The 20,665-nt window shown below is 37.9% G+C and overlaps 1 protein-coding gene across 1 annotated transcript in view; it reads right to left on the reverse strand.

Annotated features, from left to right (window-relative positions):
• Window positions 1-20,547, reverse strand: part of DCDC2C (doublecortin domain containing 2C) — a 41,576-nt gene extending 21,029 nt beyond the window's left edge. Inside the window, exons 1-6 of the mRNA XM_088150117.1 lie at window positions 20,249-20,547; window positions 15,649-15,700; window positions 13,871-13,947; window positions 10,242-10,373; window positions 8,742-8,879; window positions 3,978-4,026 (exon numbers count right to left, since the gene is read on the reverse strand). Coding sequence (XP_088006243.1) covers window positions 3,978-4,026; window positions 8,742-8,879; window positions 10,242-10,373; window positions 13,871-13,947; window positions 15,649-15,700; window positions 20,249-20,547 — 747 coding nt within the window. The remainder of the gene's footprint in view (window positions 1-3,977; window positions 4,027-8,741; window positions 8,880-10,241; window positions 10,374-13,870; window positions 13,948-15,648; window positions 15,701-20,248) is intronic.
• Between the last annotated feature and the right edge of the window lie 118 nt (window positions 20,548-20,665).

A 20,665-nucleotide genomic window follows, 5' to 3' on the forward strand; every position in this document is an offset into this window, starting at 1 on the left:
TTCTCTCTCAGTCCTAGATCGGGAAGTCAAAAAACATCTATCTACCAAACCTACCAACCTGCACTGGACCAGCTTGGAAGATTATGCTCCATAACCTTCAGTGAAGAAGACCTTCATCCTGCAGTGGATTGATTCTGGCTGAGATATTATTATACATACAACAGATATTTTTGTTAGTGATTCAGAAAGTAGTGCAGATCTAAAAAGGCATTGTTTATAAAATATTTACTATTGTAGGATTTATCATATGTGAGAGCCAGTTTGGTGTAGTGGTTAAGGCATCAGACAAGAAACTGGGAGACCATGAGTTCTAGTCCTGCCTAGAGCATGAAGCCAACTGGGTGACCTTGGGCCAGTCACTCTCTCTCAGCCCTGGGAAGCAAGCAATGACAAACCATTTCTGAAAAACCTTGCCAAGAAGACTGCAGGGACTACTCCAGGCAGTCACCAGGAGTCAACGCTGACTTGAAGGCAATAAAAAATAAATAAAATAAAATAAAATAAAATCATATGTGATTTTGTTTCTCCATGATCCCTTTAACTTGTACTCATAGTCCAGTGGTGATTGTTTAACAATGAGTAGTGGACTGGAGAATCACAACACATAGCACATCTCTTTCCTTTGTTAGGAATTTATGATTTAGAAAATAAGAGAGTATCCTTGCTTAATGACCGTTTGTTCAGCAACTGTTCAAATTTATAACAGCACTGAATGAATGGTATTTACACCCAGTCATCGAAGTTACGGCTGTTGGAGTGCCCCTGCAGTTACATGATCAAAATTTGGGTACCTGGCAGCCCACCTACCTGCATTTATGACAGCAGGGTGCATTTCAACAAACCCCACCTGCCTTTCTGCACTCTGCTGCCCCCAGCACTGCAGTGTGAAGCCACGGCCACCCCAGCCCTGTGACATGAGGCCCAATCGCCCCAGCACTGAGGCGCAAAGCCTACTCCAACCTGAATCAACCTGACCTATGAAACAGTTTACAGAGAAACTCCTTGTAGACCCACACTTCCAGGAGATCAGGGGAGCCAAACCAGAAGGCACTGCTTCTGAGTAGTAGCACCTGTGCTTTGAAATAGTCTGCTGGTGGAGATCAGACTGGCACTCTCTTCGAAGGCTTTCAGGAAGATGTTAAAGATCAGACTGTTTCAGAGAGCATCCCAGTTACATTTACATACTGAGCAATCTTTGATACTTGTTATTTAATTGTTGTGTATCTTATTGCTATTATGTTGTGCATTGTTTTGTGATTTTATCATTCAATTATTTGACTGCTATTAAATGCAATAAACAAACAAATACATAAATGGTGGTGAAACCTTTATCTCTTATAACAGCAGGCTCCCCATTTTCCTCCTGTCCCAAAGTCTCAGGCTGTTATAAGAAAATGGAGTACCCTTTCTATGTTCAGGGATAAGCCCAAGGATAGGGTTTCTTTAGCGTGAGTGTCCACAGCAACTGGAGGCTTCATCAAAATGATAAAAAGTATATAATCCATAATGACGTACAATTTTGTCTTAAATTTAACTAAAATATTTAAAATATTATATCCCTTTTCTACTTATCAGTAAGTTAAGTTACGCACACATGTTCACCAGCACATATTTTCACCGAATTAATTCTCATATACATCTATATCGGTATACAGAGAGACATATAATATTCTACTATACATGAATGACATGTAAATAAATCCCTATTTCTGCCTCCTAAAGCCTTTTTTATTTGTTTTATGGTTTTTACTTTACCACAAATGTGAAAAAACTAGGTAAATAAAGTTTTAATGTATAAAACCAAGATGATTCTATGTTTTTGCTACTCTATATATCAAAGCTTTGGTTAAAAATACAAAATTTAAAAACAAATCTTTGGATGTGATTTTTTAAATATGAGAATGCCATTTACCGGACAACTAAAATGCAAGTTTAAAACAACTGAGAGAGTAATGAAATTATTCATATTAAATTCAGTGGGGCTTACCCTTAGGTACAATCTGAAATTATTTACATACAACGAGAATCTTTTCCAAATAATGAAGATTTTATGAATTGGAGGTTGAAAAAACATGAGGAAGAATGGAATGAGTATACATGACTGTTGAGTTACCTTCATCAGAAAGCCAGGCCTTGTTCAGTCACTCCATCCTAACTTTTTAAAAACAAGATAAGGAAGGCATGGCGAGTACAGCTTCTGGAATTGTTTCTAATCTCCTTACCAGCAATGGCCAGTATTTTCTGCTGGGTAATGAAGGAACATGATGCGTGTGTGTGTGTGTGCAATGAAGCATGGGAGTGCTTGCTTATGTTCTGTGCTGGTTCATATGCCCGGGAGGCACAAGGAAGGGCTTACAATAAAAGAGCTGCCAACAAGACAAGGAACTGCCCAACTGCCCCCTCATAGGGATCTACTGGGGGAATTTTTCCATAATCCTTTTGTCTTTGGTTTCCAGCCTCATCTGATCTGTGGAGTCCTTGGGGTTGGTCCGCTGAGCAACCAAGCTCAGAGAACCCCAAGGACTCCACAGCTACACATTCTCTACCTATTCTCTTCAACTGATCTATTCTCAGACTCAATCTGGGGTTTTTTGCCAGTTTCTCCACTACCCCAAATTTGGTCTTGTTCTTTTCAGTTTTCAGAGAAATAAATATAGTCTCACCATTTTTTACTTCTTTGCAATAATCCCGTAAGTTGAAAAGAATAAACACAAGCTTTTAAAAACAAGAAAGGATGAAAAAGATGTCTATATATGCCTCTCTTAAAAAGAGAAAACTATAAAATAAAGCTGCACTTTGCATTTAAAATTAATTTTATGTTACTTTTTATTAATAGTTTACTCTGCATTTTAATTTTTCTAGTACACAACCCAGGCGCTGATCATGTAAAACTCAACCCCATCATATCACCGATAATAGACCAAATGCCATCAGTGGGATTCCAAAAGTATTTTTTTCTTTTAAAAAATGGTTTCAATTCCCAAGTTTGATGAATGTCAGATTTCACCATACTTTTTTTATCTGAAAGTATCTGAAAATGTCTGAAAATTTACAAGATGAAAACTTACAAGATTTTTAGCAAGAATTTGAAAATATCATGACATTTCACAGAATACCAAAATCTTTTGCGCTTCTATGGGAAGAACACACACAGACACACACAGAGAGACATACAAGGTTTTTGTTGCTGTTGTTTTGCATTATTGCTTTTGGTGCTGCACCTTCACAGAGAATCTTGTAATTTTGCCTGGTGCCTGAAAAAATTGCTGACTTCTGATATACCCATACAAACTGCTACTACTACCATTGCTGTTGCTACTTTCAATGCTTTTCCCCCCATTCTAACCCTGCAGCTGATGCCTCTAAGGTTTTTGACTCTTAAAAAAAGCCATAACCGTACACCCATGTTACATGGATTAAAACAAATGTTTCAGCATGGCAAGGTTCATTTTCCTTTTTTTTTTTTTTGCTCTTTATCCAACTCTTAAAAGAGGACTAGCTTCAATAAAGAAAGTAATACTTAAAATGGCTTCTGGACTATACACTTGATAACATATATGTGTGTGTGTGTGTGCGTGCGTGAGTGTGTGTTTATATGTGTGTATCTGTGTATTTATGTATACTCACACACACAATCCACTGTTTTGTGATTCAAATGGCTATCAGTCTGGATGTGTTAAAACTCATGATAGAAACAACTAGGATATCATGTTTAAAATAATGTGTAAATCCATCTTAAACTGCTGTTCAATTTGACACAATTCTCATATATAGAATCAATTTACTTAAAAAAAGGTATTACATCTTGCAATACATGATATGTAGAATGGTAGAGTAGTAAATGAAAATCATTTGGATTGAGAAGTCCCTCATATAAATTCAGGTCAACTACAACATCCAATTGAGCTCAAACAGTATTCAGTGTTAACATTATACACGTACTGCATATTTCATAGTATTTTAAAACAAATTCTTACCTTTTTCAGAGGGGGCTTTTCTGGAGGTTCTGGTGAATGTGAAAAAGCTCTAAAATGCAAAGGACAATTTACCTAAAGTAATTATTTATAAATGTAGCAATGAATAGTATCATTGCAATAATCTTTATTTAATATAATTAGAGTCAGAACTACCATTCAAATTCATACAATAAATTTCAGATTAGTTGGCCACAGACTATTGTAATCTCAGTAGTGAGCATGAGCAAAATTTTTAAGAAAGTAAAAAGGGGAAAGAATAAAAAACCTTTACAAGGACATCCTAGGATTTAAGGCACTAGTATGCAATCTTTTATGAGCCAAGGATAAGGACAAAGAAATCAATAAAGCCAGGATAAAAACTAAATCTGTTCAAATTTAATTTAATTAATATAGTATAATTATTTACTGTGTATTTAATAATTTACCAGTAGGACACATTAAAACTTTCAGTATGTTGACATCTTTTGGAGGGGCTCTGGAAGCTGTACCGAAGGCATTTCAGTACTGGACACTGTTCACCCTTAATTTAAGGGCATGATCTAACATTAGGGCCTAGAAATTCTTCCTAGACCTTGCCTTTCAGGAATTTATTTACTCTTAGACATTGTCTTGAAAGCACTTCATTCCCATTTTTCTTTTCTGATGTGAAGCAGTTCAAACTGCTTGTAACTTAAACTGTTACTGCTATGGATGTGCAAAGCACATAGATAAAGGAAGGGAACCTTTGAGATATCATGGAGTTCTGAATGAAACAGGCCTGTTTCAGAGCTAGACCACTCACAGGACCCTTCAGATCAGTTCTAGATTGCAGTTTGGCAATTACCGTATTTTTCCGACAATAAGACGCCCCCATGTACAAGACGACCCCCACTTTTCCAGCCCAAAATTTAAAAATCAATTTTTTAAAGATAGTGCAGAACACATTTTTATTTAGTAATTAGTTAACATTGACCTGATACACTCGGTGGGAGGAGGTCCAAACCGTCTCTCTGCAGCTCTATTTCCAGGCTCTTTTGCTTAACTGATTACATTCAAGCACGAGTGAAACTGCAGATAGCTTGTCTCTGCAAACAGCCTTCCTCTAATTGGTTTGTTCAGCATCAGCTGACGTCAGTTACATCAGGCTTGTGATTGGAGGAAGTCTGTTTGGGAGACAAGCTATTTCACTCGTGATTGGAGGCTAGCAATAGGAGGAAGCCTCTCTGTGTCAGGTTCGGTCAGCACGGGGCTTCGGGGAAGCTCGCTCAGCACGGGGCTTCGGGGAAGCTCGCAGCCAGACCACGCGAACTCCACCGGCAGCAGCTAGCGAGGGAAAGAGGAACTGAAAGCGCCGCTAATTAATGGGCCACCTGCGCCCAGCCAAACAGGAAAACCGCAGCGGAAGTTTTAACTATACACTGATAACGGCGCGAGCCAACAATGAACGGGGCCGCAGGCAGCGAAACAAGTTCGCCGCGCAACACAGAACCCTCGGGCTTGCACGTAACGGGGGGGGGACCAACCCAAGCCGGAGGGGGACTGCCAATCAAGGACAATGGACCCTGACCGAACCTGCCATCATGGACAATCAAGAGGGATTATTGGGGGGCCGATAATCCGCAGTGGTAACGCGATCGCAGGGCGGAAAAAAGCGCGGGAAGGGGGGAATATAACGAGTGATGCAATTGTACCAAGCCAGTCCTGGCTCTGCTTGTGACTGCTACGTTACGCATGAGTAAACCTCTTTTGTGAACCACACGTGTCACGGGAGTTTCTCTGTCGAACGGGGCAAACCTTACACTCTGCAGAAACAAAGTATGGGCAGTTTGGAACCGCGCGATTCTCGGCTGACTTCCTTGAATAAGACGCCCTTCAGTTTTTAGGGTAAGGATTTTAGAAAAAAGTATCGTCTTATAGTCGGAAAAATACGGTACTTCCAGAAACTGTCAAATCGCCCATAAAACATCATGGTCTGGAGGAACTTTGGCAAGGTCTAGAAGGGAATGGAACATTCTGGAGTTTTCTGAAGCAGTTCATTGCTGAATTGGTGAGTTTAACACATCCCTAGTTACTATTATTACAGTCCATCCATAACTTTATTTCTGGAACGTTCTCCTCATATAGCCTGTAGGCACCATTTTTTCCCTTTGTTATCTTTCATGGTCCTTGTTTCACGTGACATTTTTAAGTTTCTTTTAATAAATAAACCAGCATGCTGTGAAGCAAAACATCCTTTGTTAGTACCTCCTGTGTTTATTTACAGTTACATCTTTCAGCCCCATAAAAGTTTCAGTTAGATGGCAAAAATTATCTTGGGTAATTAGTTCATCTTACTGATATTTGACGATTGTGCATGCCTAGGAGTCCTGGTCTATACCTGAAAAATTACTGAGCCAAACACATTGAAAAAATTTTAGGTTGGAGATACCTGTAATTTACTCTTCCTAACAGCTTTATCTCATTAAGTAACTACTGCCTCATCTCCAGCCCTTCTGATTTCAATCAATCAGTGTTTACACATTTTTACAGTCCATAAACTAACACTTGAACTTTGCATTTGTATGGCTACTTTTACCAACTTCATTCTTCTTAGAAAAATGTGGTATGATGATACTGAAAAGCATGAAAATATTTGTATGACCACTGGGTTTATAAAGAAGTACCAACTCCCCACCTTCTTTCCTCAAGTTACAAATGTCACTTGATATTCAAATATTCACTGGTTATATAAACTACTAATTTCTTAAACAATTTCCACTATTTCATACTGTTCTCTGTAGACTGACATTAAGGAAGCTCCCAATCTAGAAGAAAACGTGCTTGCATACTTTTTATGCAGTGTTTTTTTTAATGGGTAAATACCCTGCCTCTGAAGAAAAAACATTTTATGGTAACATCAGGTAATATCTAAACAATAAAGAATCTTGTAGCATCATAAAAACAATACATTTGTATCTCATAAGTTTTTATGGATCACAGTTCCACCTCAACAGATCCAACTCCACATTCTGTGGTGGCTTCGTATGATGGGTACATATACCAACTGCAGCAGAGTTGCAGCTAATAAATCTGCGAAAAATTTTTCCACAAAAAATGGATCAGGTAACTTTGCTTCATTTTTTAAAAACAAGATTGTTCCCTGTATATAATCTGTTCTGCTTCCTTATTACTTGCAGTTTCAAAAAGAAACTAAAGCTTAATAGATGGACTCTCCTTCCATTTGAATGTGTATGTTGAATATGGTACATAGGTATAGTAGGTAATAATTGTGGTGATTTTAGTTTTCTACAAACATCAAAGATTATGTACTGAAGTGGAGGGGATTCATTGGCGGTTAAGCGAGAGAGCTACATCAGTTTTCAAGTCTACTGCTTTTGAACTTGCTCCCAAAAAGTGGCCACAGTGGAACAAGTGTGAAGAATAGTTACAAGAATGTACTGCGTGATCTTCACTGAGGCAAAAAGCCCCACAGTTTTTGTTCATCCTAAGTTTACTTTTGAGCAATGCTGGCACTTTGCAAAACAGGATCTCTAAGGCAATAAACCATATAATAACTGTTAACAAAACAAAGAACTCAAGGAAAAACATGTCATCACTGAAGGGGTTCAGCAGGAATTGTACCTAATTGCATGGTACATGTAAGGCAGGGTCCCCATCACACATTTCTGTCAACTCTGGAGGGTTCCTAATGCAGTTCTGTCCACATATGTGAATCATAAAGACCATTATAAAGAATGGATGTTTTTTGAAGCTGCATCTCCAGCAATATACTGAACTGAGTGCACTGAAAGTAGTTGCCTGTGAATCTCTGGATACTTTTTGGTGGATTATAAAGTGTTTTTTCCCCACTAGATCTGAACACATCTGCCTTACTACAGCTTATCAAATCAAGAATTTAGAGAAGAAGATGGTTTAGGGATGGTTTAGTCCCATGAAATAAAAACAGGGAGTAAAAAAAGAGAGAGAGATACCATAAGAAATATTAGAGAAAAATGGTGAAAACCAGCCTAACTTAGTTTGAACTTTCACCTTTTTAAAGGCTGCTCTGCTCTATTTAGAGTAGTGTCTCTATCATTACCTATTAAACTCAGTCTGCTTTTTTCATGGAGGAGAAAGACCTCCTTAAAGGTAAGCAGAAGATTATTCAGAATACAATAGATTCAGAGTGGTATTTCTTGAATCCTCTATATGAATCATCTCCAAATCTATAAATTATGGAATGTATCAACAATATATCTATTACTTTTTAAAATAATGGTATCTATTGTACCTTGTGGCACAGCAGGGGAATTAGAATTTGCTTTATAATATTTTACAAATCTTATATGTGAAATAAAACAAAATCAGTAACTAACATTAATTAGAACTATGCCTTCAATAGTTAAAATAAAGGAACAGCAACAATTATAAAGATACCATTGTTAAAAAAATCTTTCAATGTTATAACTCAATATTATTGACATAGAAACAATTAAGTTATCATTTTCTATTTTAAATAGGTACTTTATTATTCCAGCAAACTAATATTAAACAAATCAGAAGTAACAGTGAAAAATGAGTGTGTTTAAAAAGCTTTGGGTTAAAACAGGACTCAAACAGTTAATCTGCAAGTTAACTTCATATTTTTCATTTCAGCAAAAATAACTCCTGCAAAATACATACAATCCAAATAATCATGAATCTTTATCTTAACTCTAGCAAAAATAAGGGGGGTTTGGCTCAGCTAGAGAGCTGGTTGCCAGCAACCCAGCAACATAAGATCAGTTTAGATAAGAGAAAGCTTACCGACGAATATTTTCTGGAACTTTAGGATGCTGCCAGTATGGCAAACGTTGGAATCTTTCTTTGCCACATGCAATATAAAATTGGTTATCTTCTAATTTATCAGGTCCGTATACAGGCTGACCATTTAAAGTAAACAATCTACAAAGGAAAGCAAATTAATATGGGTATAAGCATGCCTAAATACATTATAAACTTTACTAACTATGAATCATTTATTTTTATATTTTGCGTTCTAATTTTGGTCTTCAACGAATTACGTAAAACCAAAACAGAGAGAAGAACTGGTAAACTTGAGGAATCTCAGGACCCAAGAAGGAACAGAATGGAATTATTATAAAAGGAGAATTAAGACACAATGGCTATAAAAAGTATACAGAAACAATGACCAAAGTAGACAGATAATTTTCTGGTTCTAATATTGAGAAAATTAGTAGTTATTGCTTTTAACTCCAAATTTTAGGTTGGGTGGAAAAAAGCAATATACATTAAAATAACCTTTCAGTATAAGTCAGTATTAGATCTTTAATGCAAGTGGAAGGCAAGTGCAGAGAAACAATGGCTTATCAGAACCACGCAGTGCTACCTGCTGGCACTGCTGCAAAGAAACGTGGTTATTTAAGTTGTAAGCCAAATCACGCACCCCAAGACTCATGTAGAAATCTTATGTTCCACTGACTTGCACGCAGACTGACAGGAGTTTTAAATGTTTAAGAGCAAAAACAAATGAAAAAACGGCTTCTTCCAAACTATGGTTTACGAATCAGAAAGGGCCCTATGGAGACCTCTTTCTTCCTTTGTCAACATTAACCACTGTTTGAACTTTCAACTCCTCAATGCAAGTCTTAATATAAACCATGTTTACTTTGTAAAACCTAAATTAAAGTGTAGTTTATGGGGAGAGGGGACTCCCAACAGTGATTCCTAGTTACTTGGCTCTCTGGAGAACAATGATCTGGGGGAGCATTGAGAGCTTAAGGAATGTGGTATTTGTACTAGAGCAGTCAGCCACCAACTAGTAGCAACCAGGTAACAACAGTGTGTGAGAACTATTATCCTCATATCCTGATTATGAGAGCGCTTGGTATTTAGCTATTCTGCAAAGCATTTTAATACATTTGATTCAGCAGCAAATTTGTTCTGAACTATTAGTGCTTTTTGTGGTAGAGATTAGGGTTTCAAAAACAATTCAGAAGTACTTCAGAACTTGTGCAAGCACAAGCACAGATTGTGTGCAAGCCTGAGAAAAAGATAAATACGTTTTAAGAGTTGCAATAACTTTATCTCATTTTTTCTTAGGCTCACATGGAAACCTGCAAAAAGCCAGGTCACTTTAATGAGTAACAGTGTGAGGCTGTGCCTGCACCATTTTAAATTTCTGCAAAATAGTATTCTGATTATCACAGTTGCCCTAAAGATCTAATTAAAACTGCACTTTTAGAAGGGGTAAAAATTAATATACTAAGCCACTCTTATAAGAATGTTATTATAAGATTATCTTACCTATGAATACCCCCAGAGCGAGGAACTACTTTTTCATTTACAAGTCCAAGGACACCATTCCAATTATTTAGTGTAAATTTAGGTATAAGGATTTTCACAGGTGGTATCAAGATATCTCCATTTGTGAAAACACTGTCAAAAACAAACATATATAAACCTGTTTTTAATAGGACATGTTATTGAGAATAATACATAAGCAAATCACTTTGACGATATTTCATTTAAGGATCCACCCAGATCCAGCAGTAAATTTCACATCTTAATTTATTGAATAAATTCTAAACTCCTTAGGTTGTTAATGTTCATATTTGCAAAAGTAAAATATGTCTAGCTGAAGAACTCAAGAAAGATACAGCCTTTGAAAATTTAATTATTTTCTCTCTATACCAATTGAAGATGTCCTCAATAATTCCCAGAGGAAATAAAGTACAATCCTTTTAAAAAGCTAATAGAATCAATTGATTTTCCCACTGAAGCTTGTATGAGAAAATGATTCTTCCTCAACCTGCAATGATACATGGAACTACTGTGGGACTCAAGTATACTGACTCAGACATTGTTAAAATGAAATCAATGGGACTTATACTTCTAAGTAAATACAACTGAGATTAGGATACAAACATCTTAATTAAAAAAAAGAAAGTTTGGATAATTTATGCATGCAATATCGCTATTCCAGAATTTCCATTCCTCCATTTTCTTTCCAAGCATACATGTATGTAGGGAGATGGAATTTCTAACAAGTGTTGCTATGCAAAGGATTGTTCTCAATGCTGTTATTAATTCCCTTAAGCAAATTACTTAAGGGTATATCTGCTCTGTTACATGAAAAGCTATATAATACAACTGACCTGGAGGGGTGAAGAATACTATTATACCATATAATTCTGGAAAATTCATGTACTTTTTGGTTTCATGTCCTATTTCTATCTCTACAGCAATATATCACTGAAACTATTCGCAGCAACTGTAGATTGTTGCTTTAAGTATTATTATAACTGTTGTATATTATCTAGTAAAAACATTCCAATATCATTCTTAGTACAGTAACATACCAAAATTACAATGTATTCACTAACCTCCTAAATCAACTATGTAAACCTGGTTTCAGGCCAAATATTTATGTCTGGCTGATTCTTTAAAACAGGATTCTAAAGCAATGAAAGTTTATTTATAAGATATTTGGGGCCATCTAGTGGAAATCTCATTATACATATATTAAAAATGTTCTTTGATGAAATGAATTTTAGTGGCACTTATATAGATTTAAGGAAAGACCCAATATCCATTCATACTAAGGGCATAATCCAGCCCATTTGTGTATATTATAAAATGTTGCCCCTGCCTTTTCTTTTTTTATATACCCCAAAATTTTGAAAAACTAAGATTGATATTAGTGCTGATTTATCAGCATAGCATCATCCTTGTAAGCGCAATTGCAGGAAAGTGAGATAAATTACTCAAAGGTCAATACTGAGCACATAAAATATGAGTTCCTCAGGATCTTCTATAGAAAACCTAATTAGAATTTGTTGTCTGCTAAAGTGGTCAAGTTGGAATCAAGATCTTACCGTAATAAAAACCAAGAAAGACCAATGTCTGCATCCGCCTACATAAACCAAACTGACATCTTTAATTTGCTTGCAATACTTTTCCCCAGACTTTTGCCCATCAGATAAACAAATATACCTGTTTGGGGGAAATTGGTTTATAACTTTTTTGCTTGATCCCACACATGCTCCAAAGAGTCCAGGGCAGCATGCAAAGTTGTCTTCCCCCTATCCCCACAAAAGCCCTATGAGGCAAGTAAGAAAGAAGCACAATGAAGGCCCAAACTTACTTCTTTGTTTGATTGTTGTGAGCCACCCAGTGTCATTGAGAGTCAGGTGGCATAAAAGTTTAATAAATTATTGTTGTTGTTGTTGCTGTTGTTGTTGGTCGCACAGCCAGATGTTCAGACTGGATTTGGCATTTTTATCCACCTATCAAGTCCTTCCCAAGGACCTGGGATAGGCAGATGTTGTTCGATGGTGTTAAAGGTATTGTTGCAGGATGTAATTTTTGTAAGCCACCCGGAGTCACCATGAGTGAGTTGGGTAGCCATATAAATGGTTTAAACAAATAAATAAAAATAAATAAAATGTAAGCTGGTCCAAGTAAAGCTGCCTTTTGCAATTGACTGATGGTGATTTTGTCAATGCAAATAATCTTCAAGTGGTGCTCCAGATGTTTGGGGATTGCATCTAAGGTGCCTATAACTATTGATACTATCTTTCCATATCTATCTTTTGCCATAGTCATTCTACTTCTATTTGCAGGTCTTTATATTTTGTGATTTTCTCCAGTTCTTTCTCTTCTAGTCTGCTGTCTCCAGGTATTGCAATGTCCGCTATCCAGACTTTTTTGTCTTTCTTATCAACAATTGTTAAGTCTGGGATGTTATGTGGCAGGTGCTTGTCTGTTTGAATTCTAAAGTCCCAGAGCATTTTAGCTTCTTCATTTTCTATTACTTTGTCTGTTTTGGGGTCCACCAGTTCTTGCTTGCAGGCAAATGGTATTTCTTGCAGATATTCCAGTGCACCATTGTTGCTACTTTGTCATGCTGTTGTTTGTTGTCAGTCTGTGCAGCAGCTAAATAGGTGGTCTTCTGTTTCTTCAACTTCTTTGCAGAGGCGGCATTTGCTGTCTATTGCTGTCTTCTCAATTCTGGTTTTGTATGCATTTGTTCTTAAGGCTTGGTCTTGTGCAGTTTGATTTCTTTGGTATTCAATAAGCCTTTATGGTGTACTAGGTTCAGTGCATCTTCTTCACTGTCCTTCAGATATTCTTCCAATGCCATTTTTTCTTCTTTGACTGTCTGGTGTGCTTGCAACATTCCACACCCACCTATGCTCCTTGGTAAGTAGAGTCTGTCAACATTGCTGCGTGGATGAAGGGCATGATTCACTGTCATTATTTTTCTGGTCTTCCTATCCAGGGCTTCTAGTTCTGCTTGAATCCAGTCCACTATTCCAGCTGTATATCTAATGACTGGAATTGCCCAGGTATTAATCGCCTTGATGGTATTTCCTCCACTGAGTTTGGATTTTAAGATCTTCTTCACTTTTCTGATGTATTCACTACTAACCTTCTTGACTTCAGTGTGCTTGATGTTGTCAGCCTGAAGGATGCCCAGGTATTTGTAGTGATCTTCTTCACCTTGGCAGTCCTGAGTCCTGTAGCCCACTTGTCACCAGATGTCCAGGAACTAGAACACCTAGTGCAGTCCTTGTTGATCCAGGCAACGACTGATCCAGTATGGGTTTCTGTAAATTACATCTCACCATATTGTTTATGGGAGAGACACTCTTCGTCTGGCTCCTCTGATGAGACCTGTCCAGTTTGGTTGAACCTCTGGCATAGCTCTCATCCTCCTTTGAGCATGGAAGCCCCACAACCATGTCATAATAGTGCCTCCCTGGAGATGATGATGATGATGATGATGATATTCTACATTGAACAAGGATTTCAGTTCCAGCCCAACCCACAAGCCATCTTCATATATCCTTTTTTTCAACTGGACATATATTGCAATAAAAGAACTGTTAAAAACTTATACTGTGCTAACAATTTTAAAAGTAAATACTCACTTAATATTTCTTGGTTTATTATAAATTGATTGCCATTTGGAAGGTACTTTTATATTACTATGGACTACTGGTCGAATCTGCAAGAGACAGAGAGAATCCAGAATCTGAAAGGCCAGTTCATCTTTGCTCCACACATCTCTACAACTGTGGACAAGTTCAGACTTGAATCCGAGTACCTTTCTAATTATTCGAATTCTAACTAGAACATATTGCAAAAAGCATTCTCTTAGAATTAAACAAATATTATCCAGGACTCTGTTTTGATTATCCAGACTGAATGACACTCACAGTTCTTACACATAAAGTTCCATGTCTTGTTGCTTTATAAATTGCAGTTGCCTTCAATTTTTAAAACATTCTTTTCCATCAAAACCCATAGTTCCATGCTTGCTGCTATTGGCAGCAGAGACTAGATGAGGAGAGAATGGGGGTGTGGGGGCGCTACTATGAAAGAGAAAGCTGTTTCTTGTGCAGATGCTCAGTAACAAATGCTGCTCGGTACTTCTGCTGCTGAGCTCCTGTCACTGATTGAGTCAGACAAGATGCTGCATCTGCAGTCAGAAACAATTCTGGATGCTGGTAGTTGCTGAATGCAAGAACATTCACTATGTGTACAGCATGGGTAAGGGAGAACAAAAACAAATCAAACAGGCTGGTAGACAAGTATACCTCTGTAGCTCCTCTTTATGAGCTGTGTTAAAATGAACCTTTTCTATGCTGTTCTTTCTTAGTTTGTATGGCTGTCTGTATAGGCCCACAAATCACTCCCTTGGCCATTTTTCTGTATATATCTTAGATAACAGTGAGCATGGACTATCACCTCATCTACCTGTGGGGCCCTAAGGTGAAAAACAAGGGACCAAGCAAGGGACCTGTTTTTTCCTACTGTTTTTATATTATTTTATTTGAATTGTGCTCTGCAGAGAATGGTCAGTTCATTGCAACTTTTGCTCAACTGGAAGATTCCGAATAAGAGTTTTGTACATTCACCTGCTTCATGTTCCAATTCCACAATTCTATGACTGGTTTCATATTACAGTAAGCCCCAGATTGAATGTCCTTGGATTACTGAATAAAATGCAGTGGTTAGGTTCTTACAACAGGCTTTGCCAAACCACATTACAGCTTAATGTGCACCTCTAGAGATATCACTGCCATGTTCCTTTTGGCTGTCAGAGAGTGGAAGGAGGAGGGGGAGGGGGAGGAGGAGGAGGAAGGGGAGGAGGGGGAGGGGGAGGAGGAGGAAGGGGAGGAGGGGGAGGGGGAGGAGGAGGAGGAGGGGGGAGGGGAGGGGGTGTTTTCCCATTACACAGCATGGTTTTAAACTATCAGTGGCCCTGCAATTCTTGTGAAACGTGAAGGTATTTTCAGAATTACTCAAATCAGTTGATTATATATATTGGCTCTCTAGTTCAAGGATCAGCTTGTCTTCTTTTCCAATGACTACAACTTATAGTAATTATATGCTTTCCTTCCACTTAGAGAAAGTGAGAGGAGAAAGGTCAGGGCATGTATACACACACACACCCACACCCACACCCACATGTATTATGGTTTAATCAACCAATTATATCATTTATTTTTACGGTATTGTAATCAAATGTAGGCTAAATATGTGAACTCTATGGCATATAAAGTAGTAAAATAAATTCAGGATATCTATATTTTACTAAACAATAATGTACTGAATTAAATTAAATTGGTATATGATAAGTTAATAAAACTGAGTCATTGTTTTCTCCAGAAATTATTGAACATGGTACTGATGAGATACTCACCACCTCATCCCTCTTCTTTCTTTGAGGTTTCTTTGTCCCTATTTCAGAGTAACTGCAAGAAAAATATAATATAGTCTCACTAATTTGTCAATCAACCTTGTGAATGTGGTCCAATAGAGCAATCTTGTCCAACAGACCAATCTTGTCTTATGTAGACGCTCAATTTACACAGATTCTCTTCAATCAAATGCCAGAACTAAGTTATACCATTACTGGGAAAAAATGTATCTAGTAAAGAAGATTAAAAGAACAAGATTAAAAGAGAGATACTATAATGGTATGTGGGAAAGAACTTGAGAGATGGGGCAAAGAGATGCTGCCTAGAGAATCGTCAGATAAGAGAGGGCATAGCCTGCAGGTTCATAATGCGTGGAGCAAGAGGCTCAGGATGGATCCTCCCTAGCTTCTCAGGCTGTAAAGAAGACAGTGAGAGAATTGTACTTTCAAACTTGCAAGATTCTGCTTATGTAGCTTTACAATAAAGTAGAATTAGCTCATCTGGTCATGTTTCCTGTCTGGCCTGCCTGGGAAGGCTGACAGATACACAGGTCGGACTCAGATTAAGTGAGTCTTAATATATATTATTAACTAATCCTAACCCTAAACCTATATCAGTGACCTAGTACAGTGTGCACATATTTAGCCATTTACCAGTCCTCTAAAACCTACACATAATAATACTGGGGTTCTCACAATAGCTATTTCACAGAAAATACCTATGCAGCAAAAAAAAAAAAAAGTAAAATAACAATACCTTACTACATCAAAATAACTTGTGCTGTAGTTTTTGTTTACTTCAAATGTCACCATTTACAAATATTAATTTAATATGAACAATTTCGCTGCTCACATCTTTACATATATTTGACACATCTATAAGCCATGGAATTTCAATATTACTTAATTACCTGCCAAAATAATGGACAGTATAAGCAGAAAGGGGAAAAAAAGCTTTTTTGATCTAAAAGCTAAACAGATAATAAACTCCCACTTATGCCTATTTTACTGGATCTGTTTTTATTATTAATCACTTTTTAAAACTATATGTTCCTCTAACAAGAGATTTACACATTTTATCACAATTTTCACAGCCATGGAGAGAGTTTTAACTTGATAGATGAGATACTGAAGTTGAAAGCAGCAATTAGAGAGAGTCAAATACAGTTTGTTTATTTTTATCCCAAGGCAAAGGGGAAAAAAATGAATTTTCCTATTCCCTGCCACTGTTGGCATCACTCAAAGCTTCTCAGGAGGAGGATGGAAATTTTAAACTGCTTGGGGTGAGGAAAGGACAATCACCCCAATTCTCCACATTGGTACAGTTTACAATTGACACAGAAACTGACTCACAACCAATTCAGTTTTTTGAGGAGTCCTACATTCTTGCTGACTGCAGCCAGTTGTAACTTGTACCATACTAGTCCTACTTACAGGCCCTGTTTGCAAACACTACCAACCATAATTCCATTCTCTCTGTCAATTGCCTCCCCTTCAGGAATTGGCAGCACATGATCAACTCAATCACTCACCAGCCATGCGTTTATTCCTCAGCCATAAGAGGCTGTCAGTTTCTTCTCCACTTCCTGACATTTTTAGTTTGTTTTCCTACAGAGAGAAAAAGGTTTCTACCCTTTGTGACCTTCTGTGGGGGAGGGGGAAGGGACACAGAGGGACAAACCAAAACAACCCAAGAACTGAAGTCCCAACAGAAGCTCTGAAGTTAACCTTCAGGTAGATAATTTGTATTTAAGTTAGATGTCTGTAGGGAATTAGTTTATGCACAACTGGGTCAATTTTGTGCTAAATCCAACCTCCTTAGGGACTCTTGTCAACAGACTCTTTTTAGTATTCGCAGGACACATGAAACCCTCACCTACTTTTCAAGTTAAGCATGTCATGAGAACCGGGCCACCATATATTTTCGTGGTTCTCTCTAGAGATCTACAAGAGCACAGAGCATTGTGGCTTGATCACATTTTGCTGAAATGGACACAGCTGCCATAGCTAACTAAGATGGAAAAGGAACTCTCACCATTTGGTATCTGGGAATTCATTAGCAAATTCTGGAAAGCTGGCAAGAGGTCTGATCTTTCTATTGTCGAAGGCTTTCACGGCCGGGATACGATGGCTAGTGTGGGTCTTCCGGGCTGTGTGGCCATGTTCTTGAAGTTTTGTTTCCTAACGTTTCGCCAGCACTTGTGACCAGCATCTTCAGAGTGCAGGAGCACAGACAGGAGCAGTTCTTTCTGTGCCCAGGATAATGTGACCCTTCTGTGGGTATTTACAGAGATCTGAGGGGGGGGAAAGGGGGGATTGGGGGTGTGTGTGGGGGGTTGAGTTACTGAGTGGCTGCTTGTTTTGGTGTCAGCATCTGTGTGTATCTTCCTGGGGATTAGTCAGGGTTTTTTCTTCTATTGAATTGTTAACAAGGGGCTGCTGGGGGTGATTAGCACCCACAGTCACAGGTGCTGGCAAAACGTTAGGAAACAAAACTTCAAGAACACGGCCACACAGCCCGGAAGACCCACACCAGCCAACTTTCTATGCAAACATGATTCCATCAAGAACAAAGCAACAACCACCACAAGATGAACCACACTATCCATCAAAAATTAGCTGTATCCACACTGATGTTCAATTTATTATAATTCAGTTCATTATGATTCTAGGAAAAAAAATAAAATTAAAAAAAATTAAAATTGCCATTTTGGGCTTCAAAATGAAAAGAGTGATATAATTGGGTATCATCATTAAGGATATCAGACTCCAAATCCTTACCACAGCTTTTCTCAATACTGTAGTTTACTGTAGATATTAAACAGCATGGTTGATACAATAGAACCTGCAATGCACCATGGGTTATTTCTATTTTTTTACTTTAAATTATAGCAATAATAGTAATGAATCTTTGACAATTCTATTTCCTTTTGCTGGGATAAAGGAATAGAGGCTAAAATTATGTCCTCTGTGCTCTGTAAATAGACTGACCAGGTATCACACAGTAAGCACATCACTACATAATAACATAAAATAATGTATCACTATCTGACAGTGGGAATTGCAGGCAGCAGCCTATTTCATTTGGCATGAACACCAAATCTCATAAACTGACCAAAGCTAGATGTACCAAGTTTCAGCAAACTCAGCAATAAATTACAGCTCAACAAATGTGGAATCCAGTTTGCATTTACTTGGATGTGAGTCTCAGTGATATAAATGAGTCTTAACTATGAATCATTCTGCATATAGGTGAAATACCATGAGAACAAGTTGAGATTATGGATTATATCTGAAGTCATTTCCAATTTTATGACAGTAAAATTTTAACCCTGACTGAAAATCAAAAGTTATCATTAAAAATGCAACCATCTTCTTAGTCCTTTCAATTCAATGTAGGCAATTGTTAAACTGATGTAAATATGGGTTCCTGGTAAGCAAATGATTTTACCAGCTGGCCACTGGTAAACAGGCTAGTGTCAAGCCATTCACCACCACTCCACAAATAATTAGCTATTATTTAAGCCAAATCAATGCTTCTGCCGTTCTCCACTTTCTGTAAAATTATTTAAAGAGAAGAGAAAGTATGTGACCCAAAGGAGAGATCCTTCAGCTAGAAGGATCTGCTACTGGTCTATACTGTTGTAGCTCTGCTCCTAATTTCCCTGCTCCAGCAAGAAAAAGCATATGAGAAAAGAGCTCTCTATTCATAGGCTATATTCACAAAACACACAGCTTGGTTATTGAGCTTATGGTTCCTGAATGATCACACAACATGCAATGGCACAACATCTGGCCAAAGATAAAACTAACCAAGCTTAGGTGGCCACTAAGTGTGTAATGGATCTAGTTAAGTATGTTGTGTGAATACAGCTATCTTTTCTTATCTCTTTGCAACTCTTCCCCTATCCAGGTAAGAGAATGGCAAGGGAAAGAGAGCAGATTGAATTTCATATTGTACTCAAGCCCTTAAAATAATTAGATAAATCCAAGGCAGAGGAAGGAACAAGGAATATGAAACACAGCAAACAGAGTTGTGTTGGAGGCAGGACAGTCATATACTTCCAAAGATGGACTCCCTATCGAAAGGTACAATACAGCGGAGAAAGAAAAATATAAAGAAGGAAATATTTCTTCTGTAAGAATTTTAGATTACCTAACAATTTGGGGCATGTCTCTATTCAGTGGGATTTTAAAACCATTATTCAGTGAATTTAGGGCCTAGAAGATACGTATCAGGCAAGCTACGTATCCACTGACTTCATCAGTTTCTCTTGCGGATTATGAGTACTGCAAAGGCAATGTTGTTTACACAGCAAAAGGATGCAGAAAAACCTTTGCAACAAGGACCTTTGAATTTCCCACTAATATTTTCCCAGTTTTACGCTAAACTGCCAGGCCTGGTCTTTTGCCATCAGCGTCTCTTTTTTCTTTGGGAATACTGGAAAGTGGTTCAAAATTAGCAATGTACCAATTTTCTTTGGAATTCGTACTGCCTTGGATTGTTATCTAATAAAACTGAGGGGGAAGGGGAGGAAAAAGAAACTTCGCAGGTTGGGATGTACTGTCCAAAGGACTGAGATTATACTGTCTTCATACTTACTTCAGCTTCCTAAACTTTTCCCTGCCAGCAACCACGTATCTACCTCCCTGCTGCAAGTCAGGTAGGTCTGTAATAACATGCCCTTGCCGGGGTGTATACAGGTTCCGCACCCCAAAGGGTGTTGGCACACCTTCATTCAGCTGTATCATGAAAGCTTCAAAGGTGGGCACGTATCGGTGGTTGATTATAAACTTCCTCCCCAAGTAGAATGGATCACCATTTCGGTAGACCCAAATTGTCCGGGCAGGGGTGGAATCTGTCAAACTGTACAACGCATGAGGTCGGGTTGCTCCCACCATGCTGAATCTACTACTTCAGGCAGGGGCTGGGGAAGACAGAGAACACCGCGGTACATCCGAACAATAGTCACCACATAAACCTCCCATCTACTCCTAAAGCAAAGTAAGTGGGATAGAA

Source organism: Python bivittatus, unplaced genomic scaffold, assembly GCF_059951505.1.
Source record: "Python bivittatus isolate LINGU-HERP-01145 unplaced genomic scaffold, Pbiv_v1 ctg000020_np1212, whole genome shotgun sequence".
In the NCBI taxonomy this organism is placed as follows: Eukaryota; Metazoa; Chordata; class Lepidosauria; order Squamata; family Pythonidae; genus Python; species Python bivittatus.